The sequence below is a fragment of the Eumetopias jubatus genome, unplaced genomic scaffold (assembly GCF_037043125.1).
Source record: "Eumetopias jubatus isolate StellerSeaLion01/CBP00866 unplaced genomic scaffold, mEumJub1_p1.0 scaffold_6, whole genome shotgun sequence".
Taxonomy (NCBI): Eukaryota; Metazoa; Chordata; class Mammalia; order Carnivora; family Otariidae; genus Eumetopias; species Eumetopias jubatus.
This window is the reverse complement of record NW_028274812.1, coordinates 36,215,483-36,232,210: the sequence shown is the minus strand read 5'-3', so window position 1 is coordinate 36,232,210 and position 16,728 is coordinate 36,215,483. Positions and strand designations below refer to the sequence as shown.

Here is a 16,728-nt window from a genome sequence, read left to right as displayed (position 1 = left end):
TATGTGTCTACTTTTGTGCCAGTACCACACTGTTCTATTAAAGCTTCATAATATACCTTGAAGTCTGGAATTGTGATAGCTCCAGTTTTGCTTTTCTTTTTCAAGATTGCTTTGGTTATTTGGGGTCATTTGTGGTTCCATACAAATTTTAGAACTGTTTGTTCTAGTTCTGTGAAAAATGCTGTTGGTATTTTGATAGGGATTGCATTAAATGTATAGACTGCTTTGGGTAGTATAGACATTTTAACAATATTTGTTCTTCCAACCCATGAGCATAGAATGTCTTCCCATTTTTTGTGTGTTGTCTTCAATTTCTTTTGTAAGTGTTTTATAGTTTGCAGAGTACAGATCTTTCACCTCTTTGGTTAGGTTTATTCCTAGGTATCTTATTGGTTTTTTTGCAATTGTGAATGAGACTGATTCCTTGATTTCTGCTGCTTATTAGTGTATAGAAATGTAACAGATTTCTGCATATTGATTTTGCATCCTGCAGTTTTACTGAATTATCAGTTCTAGTAGTTTTTTGGTGGAGTCTCTCAGGGTTTCTATACATAGTATCATGTTATCTGCAAATAGTGAAAGTTTTACTTCTTCCTTTCAATTTGGTTGCCTTTTATTTCTTTTTGTTGTCTGATTGCTGTGGCTAGGACTTCCAGTAGTTTGTTGAATAAAAGGAGTCAGAGTGAACATCCTTGTCTTATTCCTGACCTTAAGGGAAAAGCTCTCAGGTTTTCCCCATTGAGGATGATGTTAGCTATGGGTTTTTCATATATGGCCTTTATTATGTTGAGGAATGTCCCCTCTAAAAGAACTTACACAACTCAACACCCCAAAAATAATCCAATTAAAAATGGCAGAAGACAACATTTTTCCAAAGACATACAGATGGCCAATAGACGTATGAAAAGATGCTCAACATCACTTATCACCAGAGAAATGCAAATCAAAACTGCAATGAGATATCTCACACCTGTCAGAATGGCTACAATCAAAAACACAAGAAACAACAAATGCTGGCGAGGATATGGAGAAAAAGGAACCCTCATGGTCTGTAGGTAGGAATGCAAACTGGAGCAGACACTGTGGAAAACAGTGTGGATGTTCCCCAAAAGGCTAAAAATGGAACTACCCTGTGATCTAGTAACCACACTACTGGGCATTTACCCAAAAAATACAAAAATACTAAATCAAAGGGACATCTGCACCCCAATGTTTACTGCAGCACTATTTACAACAGCCAAACTTGGAAACAGCCCAAGTGTCCACTGATAGACAAATGGATAAAGAAGGTGTGGTATATGTATATCATATATATATATATACATACATACATATATATATATGTATGATAATGGAATATCACTCAGCCATAAAAAAGAATGAAATCTTGTCATTTGCAATGGCATGGATGGACTAGAGAGTATAATGCTAAGAGAAATAAACCAGTCAGAGAAAGACAAATACCACGTGATTTCACTCATATGTGGAATTTAAGAAACAAATCAAATGAGCAAAAGAAAAAAGAGAGAGAGAGACAGAGAAAAACCAAGAAACAGATTCTTAACCATAGAAAACACACTGATGGTTACCAGAGGGGAGTAAGTGGGGGAATGGGTTAAACAGGTGATAGGGATTCAGGAATGCACTCATTGTGATGAGCCCTGGGTGATGTATGGAAGTTGAATCACCATATCGTACACCTGAAACTAATATTGCACTGTATGTTAACTATACTGGAATTGAAAAAAAATAATATGAGGACTAAGGATTTACCACAAAATTTGCCAACCAGGACACATTACATACCTTTCAGCCCCACTCATCTCATCTACAAAATAGGGATAATAACAGCACCCATTTCATGAAGCTGTGTGAAGGATTAAATAAGATAATAATACATGTAAGCACCTAGCATAATGCCAGGAACAGAGGAAGAGTGCAGTAATGGGCAAGTAGTTTTTTAATTACAGAACATTGAGCAGCCTGGATCATAGACCTTATGATATTTTATTGAACACAGGATGCCTGTCAAGCCTGTGAGAGTAAATTTGGCTTGAGAAGAGTCTAGTGCTAATGGAAAAATACAGAAATGATTACAGATCAGGGGAGAAGCTAGAACCAGAGACAATGAAGAGAAAAATATCTTGGGTAGGGCAATTCCCATCCTTGGATTAGACAATTCATATGACTTGGTATTTTATCCCATTTCACAACTAGTAAGGAAACACTTTTTAAACACTAGTTAAGGTCTGGAAAGCATTGGAAACAACAAATTTCCATTAAGGACAAATGGTATATAAAGTTTAGTGATCTAAATAAGCTTAACATCACAAGTTAAAATTACATTCTTATCTCTTACACCAGGAGAATGGATATTTCTTGCTTTTTATATATTGTGTAACTCCACAATTTTATGATCAGCCCCTTTCAATTCTTTGCCTGCATAAATAACAGTAGACATTATACAGTTCTTGTGGTCTAATATATAATGGTGTATATATATAGTGGTATAATAATATATATATATATTTATTCATTTGGCTAATTTTGCAGTCAATGGCCTTATGATCTTACAGGATTTCCTCTAATTTTTTTCTCTCCTCAACAAATTTTAAATGAGCTGTGTGACTGGTTCATGGTAAATGTCTTAAGCAATGGCATATCTTACAAAATAGCTAAGAGCAACTTGTTCTATTAGAAGTGTATATTGATAATTAAGTACTAAGCAGAGGTTTTCCAAGACATCATGATCATACTGAGGTTAGATTCTGGATGAAGTATGATTAAAGAAAAAAATTAGTGCTGTAATAGGCTGGCTGAGAATTTGTCCTTATATAATGCATAAGTATGAATCATTTCTTTCTCTTTGAATTTTTAGAGTTTTTATGGACCCTCTAGTCTCTTAAATTCTACGTTCATTTTTACTTACTACTGTCTTCTAATACAGAGAAAATCTTTTTCTTAAGTTTTCTACTTTTTAAGTTTAAAAAAAATACTGATTTTAGGAAGCCTACCCTTACACATTCTTTCACAGCACTCTTGTGCTCATTTTCTATCTTAACATTTACCCAGGAAATGTTTGGGAAGAAAAACATAAATGTTTTCATTTATGTAAGTCTGGAAACACAACCAAAAGATTAAAAGTAATGGTTCACTTGCAAGAAACTGTGAGTTGTAGCAAAACTTATTTGCTCAAATATATAGCTTATGTCTTATCAATTTATTTCTAGGTAAGGTTTTTATTCTAAAATAAATTCAGAACTAATATAGTAATGGAAAACTCAGATAAATCAGTTTTTGAAACTGCAAAGCCAGCTGGAACTAACCTCCTCTAGATTTCTCCAGCTACTCTTTAGATTTTTTGAAAATTTAAAAAACAGAACAAAAGGTAGTGAGCTCAAAGAACAGAACTTAAATATCTAGTAAGCCCACACCCAACTCAATGGATACATAGGGAAATGAATGACTCAGTGAATCAATGAATCCCTATAGGGCTTATAGGAAGTTGGCAATTCAAATGCCCTTACTTTATACATATTGTGCACTGAGCATTCCCAAATTACTGATTCTTCAGTGGTAGCTGGTCATTTCTAAACAGGGATTTCCAGGTTATGAATGCTTTAAAAAAATGAAAACTATTCTAATCACCATAAAAGCCAGAAATCTAATGTGGAATGATTTACTGTAAGTTTCATTCAATCATTCTGCCAATCCCCTGGGAAAATAAACAAAAATTTTAAATGACTTTTTTTGCAGTTAAAAAATAATAATTACTAACACTGAAAACGTGATAATCACATATTTGGTGGTATATTTTAGTTCTTGACTCCACAGATGGGAGAGGGATGCAAGGAGCAGTATTCACTAATGCTTTTTATCAGTCTTTCCTCATTCCCCTGCTGTAAACATTGACAACTGAAAACTCAAAGAGGGCCAGAATTTTGGTTAATTCAAGTATTTCCGAGTAGGAGTACACTTCAGCCTCCCAGAAGGAAACAGTGTTCTTTGGACACAAACTCTCTAGAGAAAATGAGTATTTTGTTATTAGTTGAATAACATTCATTTTTTTGGTTGACATTTCCTGAAAATAAGGCCATGTCTCCTTAATGCCTGACTTTAACTAATTTTTTTTTCATTTAAAAGTCATTTAAGCCATTCTTTGGCTATCCAGCTAGAAGTATTAATATAGTACATGTTATGCCAGAGGAAAACTTTAAAAGTTCTTTTTACTCTCTCACTTCCAGAAGCACAAAAAGAACTTGTAACTATTCCACACTTCCCATTGGGTATGGAGTTTTACCTGCAGGGTTTCAGCTGGAACTTGACTTTGGCTAATTTTCTACTTAGCACTTCCTTGATTCATCATTTCCCTCCTCCTCCCACCTTTTTTACTTGCTCCTAATATAGTTGGCTGTTTACAGGTTCATGCCTTTACATTAGGCTACAGATCTTGGGCAACTCAAAACCCATGGTGTCTTAACCTTAACCTTGAGGATGGCTCAAATATCTGCTGAAAATATGCTAAATTTGTCAACTTTTTAAAGGAAGATCATAAGTTCCCTCTTTCTTATTTCTCAGATTTAAAATCCCAATTTTTTAAGTATGTCCATGTTCCACCATCTTTGTCTTTGGTCTCTGAAGACTGCTAAAACGTTACTTTTCCCTATTCACAGGGAAACAGACTTACAGCTCTATGTTAGAGAGAATGCATCACGAGTAGATAGGTATCAATCTTCAGAAGTGTAGAGTTGGTTACAAATCCAAAAGCTCTTACTGTCTTTATACTACATCAGGTTAACAAAAACAAAAACAGAGGATATAAAACTATTCTCTAATGATCTAGATTTACCCTAGAAGCATGGTTTCTTTAACACTTTTCAGCCACTAACTGTCACACCGGATCAGAAGTGAGTCTTAGCACCCAGCAGCCGCTGGTGAAGTGTTCTCTCTGCACCTCCCAGAAACCGCTGCTTCCCTCTGCCTTTTTCAGCTCTCTAATTCTGGTACCGGGTTTGTTTTCTGCTCCAATCACACTACCTTGCCATTACTGCCTCCCTTGCTCTTTGCCTTAATGTCTCCTGTGGGTGTTCTTGTCTGACAGAAATCTAGAAATTCCAGCAGCAAAGTGGACACTTGGGCATTAAATGGCCAAACAGAGTTAGTGAAATGCAAGATTTCTGGTCCCAGGTGAAGTCTCTGAAGGAGTGGAACACCTCATCTTTCAACCAAAGGTTTGTTTTTCTATCTGGTTATAGGCCCTTTCATCAGAATACAGAAGTTACATTTCTCCTGTGTGGCACTCAGAAGTCATAGCCATATATATCCACGACAGGCAAAAACCCCAGTGAGTACATGTTCTTTCAAACTATCTGAAACTACTTCTGACATAGGAAATAACCCTCAGGAAAGGAGAGTCTGCCCCACAACACTCGCATTTAGAAAACAATTTTAAGCCCAGCCATTTACTTAGTCATTTTATAACACTGTTCTCATCTGATTAAGAAACAGAATGCAAAGATCCTAAAGATGTTATGTCTACATTGTCATAAGCTCAAAAGGAATGTTGAGGGGTTACTCAGGACATTCTCATCCCTTTGTTCAGACCCCATCCATTATTCCCCCTAACGGCTATCATGTTTTCAAAATGACAATAAAGTCCTTCCATGTAAAACTTCCTAGGCCTCGAGATATCTCTGGTGATATCTACCCCACACATACCCTACATCTGCCCTGATCATATCCATATTATAATTCTCAAGTGCTACTACAATTGAGCCTTTCTTATTCTAGGCCATTGCTCAAGCTAGAGAGAGCACTTGCAATTCTACCCTGAAAAACAGTTTTTTCTATTTATCCTAGTTTCTATAACATGTCCTCATATATTCTTAATTTCTAAAGATGAACCTGTAGGGTTCATCACTGGCAGTGGATACCTATACTCTCAGGTAGCACATGCATCCATCCGTCCTGTTGTTTCACGGTGCAAGAAATGACCTAGGAAAAGCAATGACCCACTGGGAAGGCATACGTAAATTTACATAAGGAGGATCTGATACTCTTCTTTACATGTAGAATAAGGTATTTTAAGGAGTTAAGTGGGTTTGAATATTTAAACTCTGAACAGCCCTTACAAATTGTTCTCCGAATTTAAAACAATATTCTATATGCAAGTCAGAATCTTAGAGGCTTGTTTTCAACGGCTGTTTCTGGCCTGTGGAGTATAAAAAGCGTTTTAACCAATCACTTCTAAAAGCATACATAGATAGAAGAGCTTCAATGTAGATATCAGAAGAAACATAAAAGAAATATATGAAAGGATGACACTGTGATGATAAGAAATAGTAGGTTGTAAGACTTTTCAAGTAGATCATGCAGAAACTGACAGAGCTTCTGTTTATATTCCACAAATGATCCACTAAGCAGATTTCTATCTTCATGGTAAGAAAAAGTGTTGAAAAATGAGGTCAGTAGGTCTGAGCACAGGTAAATTATAGCATTCTCTGCCATTTTAAAGTGATTTCAGAGAAAATATATTTCTTTGTCTACCACACTACACTAGCATTGATGAAACTAATTATAAACAAAGAATTATAGACCCTTCTCAACTGACTGATAAACTTTCAACCGAGCACAAGTGTCCTGATGACATCACTGAACTAGGGTTTCCTAGCTTCTGCTTTCACCTTTTAGGGGACAAGGAACCTATTCCCACATATTACACTAAAACTGTCTTCCCTTTGACTCAGCCAATGTTGTAATAGAAAATCAGAATGCACTCTTTGCCACAGAGTAGCACTTTAAATGTATACAACAGTATCACCCAGCACCAAGTCATTCAGGTTTAGACAATCCCTTAGTTCCCTCAATTATTTCTCAGATGAAAATGTCTCCTGGACTTTTTAAAATCTTAATAAATGACTCAACATTTAACAAACTTCTATTATCAATATTCTTTGAAGTGGGATTCAGAGGGGCACCTGGGTGGCACAATCAGTTGAGCATCTGACTCTTGGTTTTGGCTCAGATCATGATCTCAGGGTCATGAGGTCGAGCCCCACATCAGGCTCCATGCTCAGCATGGAGACTGCTTGAGGTTTTCTCTTTCCCTCTGCCCCTCCTGCTTGTGCACTCTCTCTCTCTCTCTCTCTCTTTGAAATACATAAACCTTAAAAAAAAAAAGTGAGACTCAGAAATAGACAAAAGAATCCATGTGGGGTCTGACCAGAGAACAAGGAGCTAGGAATTATTCAGTTGATCTGGAATCCTACACATATGAATTGAGTCAAAGATTGCATTAGTTTTATTTTAGTAACTGTGAGATACTAGAAAATATATATACTGGTCTCTATCCTTGGTTCCTGACACAGAGTTCCTAAATCCCTTGGAATTTCCTGGGTAATAGGAATATTTTTTTGTTCTAATGAGGTGACTCTGGGTGGGCTTCTGGATAGAGGCTGGTCACCAGAAAAATCACCCCATAATTAGAAGCTTGGAATTTTCAGCCCTTCCCCCACTGTCCACTCGAATTCTCCAGAGAGCAGAGAGGGACTAGAAATGGAGTTAATAACTGATCATCCCTATGTGAGGAAGCCTCCACAAGAATCCCAAAAGTATGGGGTTTGGAGAGCTTCCAGGTTAGCAAACATATCCATATACCAGGAGGGTAGTGTATCCCAACTGTACAGGACAGAAGATCCTATGTTCAGGACCCTACCAGACCTTGCCCTGTGTATCTCTTCCTCTGACTGTTCATCTGTATCCTTTATCATATCCTTTAATAAACTAGTAAACCCAATCCCTGAGTTCTCTGAGCTGTGCTAGGGAATTCACTAAACCTGATGAGGGGCTTGTGGGAATTTGTAGCCTTCTCAGACAGAAGTTGTAGGTAACCTGAGGACCTACTACTTGCAAATAGTATCTGAAGTGGGGGGCAGACTTGAGGGACTGAGACCTTAACACGTGGGATCTGACACTATCTCCAAGTAAGTAGTTTCAGAATTGAGTTAAGTTGTAGAACACCCACTTGGTGTCAACAAACTGCTTTGTGTCAGAAACCTCACATATCTGGTGTCGGAAGTATTGTGAGTATGGCAGTTGTGTGAGTAAAGGAGAAACTCAGGAGGGGTCTGGAGGTTTCTCCAAGTCAGTAACCTAGGTGTAACTTGTTTTGTGAGTTTCTCTCCAAATAAAACACTTGGATCATTTTCATCTGACATTCTGTGAAATGGCATTTTTAAAACTTTTAACCTATTTTTTTCTATGAATGCTTTCTTAGTAGTTTAGGATTTTCGACTCCTTCCTTTCTGATTGTAATGGACATCTCCAGATCTTCACATACTTCACACTTACCTCTACCATTTGAGACAATCTTGGCTGTAAATTGGAGCAGCCAATGAATTGATTGAACCGGGAAATGAGCATGTGCTCCAAAGCCCCCCTTTTTTTAAGCTGAAAACAAACAAAGAGATGACATTTTTATCAAGTGGTGAGACTAAATGATGCTGGAACCATCATCGCAGTGTGCCCTGTATGAATAAAACTAGTCTGTGAAAATAACTCTGTGATGAAAAGCAAGACTCACTTTGGCCATGTTCAAAATACTGCTTCCAACTGTCCCTGAAGTTTAGCTGTACCCTTAGGTTCTCCATGGGTACATGAGCTAATAAATTCTTTAAAAAGAAAAAGGAAAAGTCATTTTGCCAAAAAAACAAGTTCTAACTTAAATATAGATCTTTTTATGTAAAGTTTTTACTTATTCCTCCTGCTCAACTTCTGTCTTATATTAGCTTTCTACTGCTGCTGTAACATAAACATGGTGCCCTAAACAATACAAATTTATTATCTGACATTTCTGTAAGTCAGAAATCCTACATAAGTCTCACTGGCTAAAATGAAGGTGTTGACAGAGTTGAACAGAAGGCTGGCTGAATCTTTCTTGGTTGTCAGCTCAGGACCTCACTCCACCGAACCTCACCTATATCCCAAAACCACAGCAGAGCTGTGTTCCTTTCTGGAGGCTTTAGGGGAGAATGTTTTCTTAACTTTCTAGAGACATCTGCATCCCTTGACTCAATTCTCCCTTCCTTCATCTTCAAAGGCAGCAACACTGTCTCTCTGTGACCATTCCCCTGAGTCACATCTCTCTCTGACCCTGACCTCAACTGGGAAAGGTTCTTTAAGGATCTGTGATTAAGTGGGACCTATCTGGTTAATCCAGAATAATCTCCTCATCTCAAAGTCCTTAATTTTAAGCACATGTAAAAAGTCTCTTTTGCCATCTAATGTAACATATTCACTGGTTCTGGAAGTTTAGGCATGAACATCTTGGGAGGGTGTGGGGGGTTATTATTCTGCCTACCACTAAGAATGAGACCATCATTCCATCTCTCACATCATTCCATTCAGCAATAAAAATATATTAAACAGGAGAAGCTAGACACTTTCGACATTAATAGCAGTCTGTTAATCAACATTATTTGGGAACAATTGTTTAATTTAAAATGACCCCGTCGAGATCATTTTTTTCTGGAAAGGAAATTTCTGCTGCTTTTATCTTTTTTCTGAAGATGAGTTTGAAGATTGTTACTGGATTTATCCAGCACACACTCAGAATGCAATCTTTGAAATGTAGAATTAAAAGTATTTTCATACCCACATACTTGAAGCCCGAGGCTGCTATCATTCCTGAGTATAGAGAGTCAACACAGCATCTCTCTTTGTTTTACTAATTGCTTTGTTTCCCCAAGCTGCTAGCACAACATCTGCCAGGCCAGAACGCACTCCTTCCACACACCACAGAACCACTGGGGGCCAGATAAACGACCTACACTCCATGGTGTCAGGGCAAGTGCTTTCCAGGTACTCAGCAGGCAGTTTTCAAGAGGCAAAGACTTCAAGGGGAAATGAAGCTGAAACCCCTCCCCTCCCAAAACCTTTCCAATGGTTATGGAGTTGTTGATTCTGTTATGATCTCACACTGTCTGCAATTTTATTGATTTTGTTTTTCAATAGAACTGTTAAAGATTACAATCCTCAGATAGGCAGAATGTGGGCAGATGCTCATATGCTCACACACAGTTCTGCCAAGATATTTTTACATCTTTCTGCACATAAAACAAAATGAAGACATGTGTTATAGATGCATGCTACTGGTAAACTCCCCCGAAGAAGGGAGCTTATTGTATGCTCATTTCCCGGATGAAGTATTAAAACAACTCTACCTAGAAAAAAGAACAGCACTTCCAAAATAAAAGAGATTTGCTTCTGAGGCACCTTATAAAACATTCCTAATTACCAAAACCCATTGAGACAGCAATTTGGGTCATCATATCCAAATGTCATCCCTGCTATTTCTAATTCAATACAAACTTTTTGTCATATCTACTGGTTAAGCATCAAAATACAAAATGTTGCAACAGCTTATGCTCTGTTGATGTTCATTCATCTACTGTGCATCAGAAAGACTCATTTCAAATATGGCATGAAAGAAAGAAAAGTAAGCAAAAAAGAAACTCGGAAGAGACTTGAAATAAATTGCCTCAAGAAAAATGCTAAAAAGGAAAAACTACAAAATCATAGCCTTACCTTGGGAGACTTAGGCAGACCCACAGCCCTGTTCTCTGCTAAGGTGAGCGGGGTTAACTTTGTTTCCTCCACTGAGGGATGTTTGGGAGGGCGAGGTGGGGGGTGGGAGAAAGAGCCTTCATATCTTCGCATCATGTAATACTGTTCTTCGGTGATCTCTTCAACCAGAGTCCTGACTAGAACTGATCCTGTGTCCCTAGAAAAACTATTAACTAACTGAACAGTCATATTTAAGCGGCTGACAGGAATTTCCCAGCACTCCCTGGGGTTGGCAAAGCCACTTATAAGTAGATAGGAGTCTGTGATAGCTTCCTCCAACCGCAGTCCTGGTGTAGCAGCCAAAATGTCTTCTTCAATGGAAAGATCTCTCACAGATACCTTCACGTTGAAGGGCAAGCGGAACTGCGCACAGAGCTCAGAAATCTGGTACTGTTTCTTATCATGAATCACCTCTACGAAACCTCCTTCCATGTACAAAGGGAGCAGTGTTGCCTCATAGGATTTTTTGAGGATTTTTTCACAGGCCAGAACATTCACCACTTTTTTGATTCCCTCACAAAGGACTTCAGTTGTCTGTGAGTGATGCACTAGAAACTGGTCCCCAACAGATACAGATGACAGCTCATCATGAGGGGGATGAAAGGCTTTGGTGGCCACCACGTGGAGAGGCTCCTTTTCACTCTTTGCTATCTCAAGGTCATAGGCAGTTGGGAACTCCCGGGGTCGCCGCTTGAATTTGCCTTTATAGCTAGTGGGGATCAAGAAGTGCCTTTTAGGAAAATTGCTTCGAATTTCTGAAGCTAAGATCCTCGATGCCTGGTACTTTTTGTGAATCACAATGGTCTTCCCAGGCTGTAAAATGCTTCTGGGAAGCTCCTTTCCTTGAGGTGCCTCTATGACTTCAGCCACTATGGGGAACTCCTTACTGGTCATTTCAAAGAGATCTTGTGTAGATAATAGCTGAAGAAACCAGTTGGCATCGTAACTGTCAGTAATGTCTTTGACTTCAACATCTAAACTGGGGAGGATGCGGACTATATCCTTTCGGACTGAAAGAAAAAAAAAAGACTATGATATTTTGTCCATCACAATGTTGCTCTGATAAAGTATTAGAGTCTCTCCTGGTGCCATAGATAAATTCCACTTAAAAAAATCAGATGTCCATGATATTTCTTATGTGTGACTTTCTTTTTTTCACATTTTAAAATGAAGTAGATCATATGTAAAATCAACACCCATAAACTCACTGCTCAGCTTAAAAAAGAGATATTAACCTGTCCCTCGGAGCCCTATGAAGCTTATCAAAATTTCACCTTCCTCACTACAACCCAAGGATAACCATTCTCCTGATTCTAGAGTTAATCATTCTCCTGTTTTTTAAAATAGCTTTATCACACATAACATAGATAAATATATGTGCATATTTATAAATGTATATCTGTGTGTATATATCTTTTTCAGAAGGTTTATAATATCTGAAGTCATGCCCTTGAGCTCTAGCCATAATATACGAAATTATCTTAGAAGAAAGTTTCAATACCTCAAGTAAGACCCTTCCTGCATAAGGCCCAAGACATACATTCTTTACACAAAATTCTATCCTCCTGCAGAACAACACTGCAAGATCATGGGATATAAGGTACTTAAGATTAATATATGGAAGTGAACAACAAGATGCAATCCTTTTCCAATGTGAAAGTTATTCTTTCTCCACTGATGTTCCATTAACCTGGATAGAAAAGGGAGCATCACAGGATGGGTCCCAGTCAGAGGAGCCATTCAGGAGCCTTAGGTATGCTGGCAGGGTGCTTACCAATGTATTCTTTGCCTAATGTGGCACTGGGGACTAATAAATCTCAAATTCTTTCTAAGCACCCTCTATCCTAGAAGTCTTTGTTTGAGACTACAGAGACACTGAAAATATTGTCCTAAAATTAATTATCTGCTCTACATGTACTATCCCACATAGATTGTTATAATGGTCTTGAACTAGAAATAAAGTTACTATTAACAGGGTTGTATAAAGGTTTATATTTTCTCGACAATTTCCTACCATGTAATGTTTTATAGCATTTTCACAATCCACTGTTGTTTCCCAATATCTCCAGCCACCCTTCTGTCAATACACTTTCTTCCTTGCATGCTTTTGAAAACAAATAATTTGGAAGATTTTAAAAACAGAATTTCCTCTTTAAAAGCATTACCTGTGCTATTACTTTTTATATTATTAATTTTATGCAGCATCTGGAAACTGCAACTTTATAATTTGTGTCATATTACTTGCACATGTTGTGTAACAGAGTTCCTGAAGACATAACATGAAAAAGCATTATTTTAGGGGTGCCTAGGTGGCTCAGATGGTTAAGCGTCTGCCTTCGGCTCAGGTCATGATCTCCAGGTCTTGGGATGGAGCCCCATGTTAAGTCCCTGCTAAGCAGGGAGCCTGCTTCTCCCTCTCCTTCTCCCTCTGACTATCCCCCTGCTTGTGTGCACTCTCTCTCTCTCTTTCTCTCAAATGAATAAATAAAACCTTTAAAAAAAAGAAATAAAAAGTATTATTTTATATTCTTGAATAGAGGACAGAAAAAAAATCAATGGCTGTCTAGAGGATGAAGATCTGTAAAAATTCTTCATTTAAAAAATAAAAAGAAGACTAAAAGAACACTTCATCAATTCATTGTATAAAGTTTAGCATACCTAAATTTTTTAAGATTTTATTTATTTATTTATTTACTTATTTACTTATTTGACACAGAGAAAGAGCACAAGCAGGGGGAGTGGCAGGCAGAGGGAGAGGGAGAGGCAGGCTCTCTGCTGAGCAGAGAGCCCAATGAAGGACTCTATCCTAGGACCCTGGGATCATGACCTGAGCTGAAGGCAGATGCTTAACCGACTGAGCCACCCACATGCCCCACATACCCAAACTTTTAAGATTGTTGCCACGGGCTTCCCTGCATCCCAAGGTAATTTTAAAAACTCTAAAATCTCAACAAGTTGGATAGAAATGAATGAGGTTTAAGAATTGTAGAACTAGCACTAGGTAAGCATCATAAGCTCATGCCATTTCTCAAGTTGAGGCAACAGTTAAACACTGGTAGAATGGATGTCATTAAGGACTTTCTGGGAGCTCTATATTGATCCATCAGAACATAGGGACCCTAGTGTAACCTAGATCCCAATCTATATTTGGGCACTATATTTTGTTGACCAATATATCCCAATGTCTCGAATGTTGCCTGGCACACAATAGGTACTAAATACATGAATTGAATAAAGGAAAAACTACTGCCAGAACGATGTCCTTGATTGAGCCTTAAAGGATGTGATCTATAAATAAGTAGAGTTCCACATAAAAGTTCATTGGGAAAAATAAATTTCTACTGCTAATGCTCCTGCTATATATCATAGAAGGTATTGTATATATCATTTAAAACATGCCCCTTTAGGTTGTAGTTTATCTTACTCAATGGCTTATTCAGTGCAATAACTATCTTTACTTTCACTGTTTAATTTCTATGAAACAACAATCTAGACATTTTAAGGTATAAAAATAATCATAGTGAACACGCCTTAGAAGATCCAATAAGGAAAAATAGTACATGTGGTAAAAATCAACAACTCTTCTTTGATCCATCAGAAGATTGAGGTTACAGGGCAAACCATCCACCCCCAAAATGAGAGAAATAGATGAACATAGACTTACAGCTTATTGGGAGCAGAAACCACCACTGGATTAAACAACTAGTAAGAACACTTTAAGAGTAATTGACTACTTGCTGGAGACAAAGCCTAGATAAGCTTGAGGGATAAAACTTCTGGGGTCCAAGTTTAGCAGGATCCTCCCACATTCTCTTGTTTATTCCCAAGAGCACCACCAAGTTCTTAGGGTGAAGATCAGAGAAAAATCCCCTCATGCTTCTGGCAGGGTAATGGAAAAAGTCAGAGAATTCAGTTTTCCTTAAAAAAGGTTTGCCCTCAAGGAAAAGTATTTTACCACAGTCTAACCAATCTGGGTTTTACCAGAGTTTAACTGATGTAGGGGAAGGGAAATACCCAAGTATAACTTCCTCTATCTTTCCACATGGGGGAAAGGAAATACCCACCTCCAGCCCCCACTTGCCAATATTCTATCTCACTTAAGGAGGCATGTGGAAGAAAGCTGAGAAGCACTTGTGAAGGTCACGGGGCAACTAAAAGACTCAGACCTAAATACAGGATTATAGAATGCATTTCCTCCCTTACACCTTATTAACCATATCAATAAGACTTCTGTATAATAATGGGGGATTACAACTGAAGCATTTATATTTCTGTTTAAGAAGCGGCCTCTAGAAAAGACAACAGAGGAGACAAAAAACAAGGACACTGAATAAAATTTTAGCCTCTGACACCTACAGATACAGAAAACTGTAAACATCGACTAACTCACAGCTAGATGAACATAAAATCTCACATTAAAGGCTTATTTGCCTCAGTTTCTTTTATCTGATACATGTCTAGCTTTCAACAAAAAATTACGAAGTATATTAAAAGGCAAACAAACAGCATAGTCTGAAGAGACAAAGCCAAACTCAGATATGCAGAGATTTTGGAATTTTCAGACTGGGAATTTAGAATATGATTAATATGCTAAGATCTCTAATGGAAGAAAATGACAGAAAAGATGGGTAATGTAAGCAGAGAGATGGAAACTTTTGTAAAGAATTAGAAGGAAATGTTAGGTGTTAAAAACATAATAACAGATACGAAGAATGACTTTGATTGGTTCATCACTAGACTGGACATGGCTAAGGAAAGAATCAGTGAGCTTGAAGATATACCAAGATTTATCAATAGAAACTTCCCTTAACTGAAAAGCAAAAAATGGGACAGAATATCTAAGCACTGTGGGCTAACTACAAAAGGTGTAACATGCACACCACAGGGATGCCAAAAGGAAAACAAGAAAGAAAGGAACAGAAACAATATTTGAAGTAATAGTGGTGAAGAATTTTCCAAAATTGAGGAAGCTTAGAGAACAGTAAGCATGATAAATACCAAAAAAACTTCACCTAGGCATATCATATTCAAACTGTAGAAAATCAAAGAAAAGGAGAAAACCTGAAGAAGCCAGAAGAAAAAAAATCTTATCTCTAGAGGAAGAAGGATAAAAATTAGATTGTACTTCTCTTCAGAAACTATTCAAGCAAGAAGAGAATAGGTGGCATACTTAAAGTGTTAAAAGAAAAAGAAACCCACCAACCTAGTATTCTGCCTCCAGCAAAATTATCCTTCAAAAGTCAAGGGTGGCAGAAAATGCCACCCCAAAATAAATCACTTTGGCATCAAGATTATTTTGAGCTAAAGGCACTTGAAAAACAGCAGGTGCAAGAAGAGTATTCTAATGCTTCCTTTTCCTCCTGAAAACAAGAGATAAAACACCCATGTGAAAGATGCCCTCCCTATTATCAGGAGAAAAGAAACATCCTTCTACAGGGAGTTAAAGCCAAGTGAATTCTGTCAAAACAGACCTTGTTGAAATAATTCTTACCTTTCTTCAGCCTCCCTACATAGTTTAGTTACTTCTCTGCAGTTGCCTCTTTTATTCAAACCAATATAAAAGCATGTAGGTTTTGCCATTTGAGGAGTCTTCATTCCCTTTTGAGGGCTCACCTTTCACATAAAACACGTAAATCTGTCTGCCTTTCCCTATTTAATCTGTCTAATAAGTCAGTTTAATTCTCAGGCCCAGCCAAAAAGCCCTAAGAGATGATTGCCCCTCATATTTTTTTTAAACAAGTTTTGTCAATTCTAGCCCTGTAGTTTCTCTCAATTGCTAGTTCCTCCCACGTTATTATCTAATAATAATAATTCTTATATTTGTTGGAAATTTTCACTTTCTGTTTGATTTCTTTGTCATTTACTTTCCAAGATTATATTCTATTTTTCTCAAAAGTGTTTTTTTTTAAGATTTTATTTATTTATTTGACAGAGAGAGCAAGAGAGCACAAGCAGGGGGAACAGTAGAGGTAGAGGGAGAAGCAGGCTCCCCGCCAAGCAGGGAGCCCGATGCGGGTATCAATCCGCATGAGATCATGACCTGAGCCAAAAGCAGACGCTTAACCATCTGAACCGCCCAGGCGCCCCTCTCAAAAGTGTTTTCAC

The 16,728-nt window shown here is 37.7% G+C and overlaps 1 protein-coding gene across 3 annotated transcripts in view; it reads right to left on the bottom strand.

The window, feature by feature from the left end:
* THEMIS (thymocyte selection associated) overlaps window positions 1-16,728 on the bottom strand; it is a 191,282-nt gene that overhangs the window by 77,150 nt on the left and 97,404 nt on the right. For all 3 annotated transcript variants that reach the window (XM_028117032.2, XM_028117033.2, XM_028117034.2), the window contains exon 4: window positions 10,585-11,633. In XM_028117032.2, coding sequence (XP_027972833.1) covers window positions 10,585-11,633 — 1,049 coding nt within the window. The remainder of the gene's footprint in view (window positions 1-10,584; window positions 11,634-16,728) is intronic.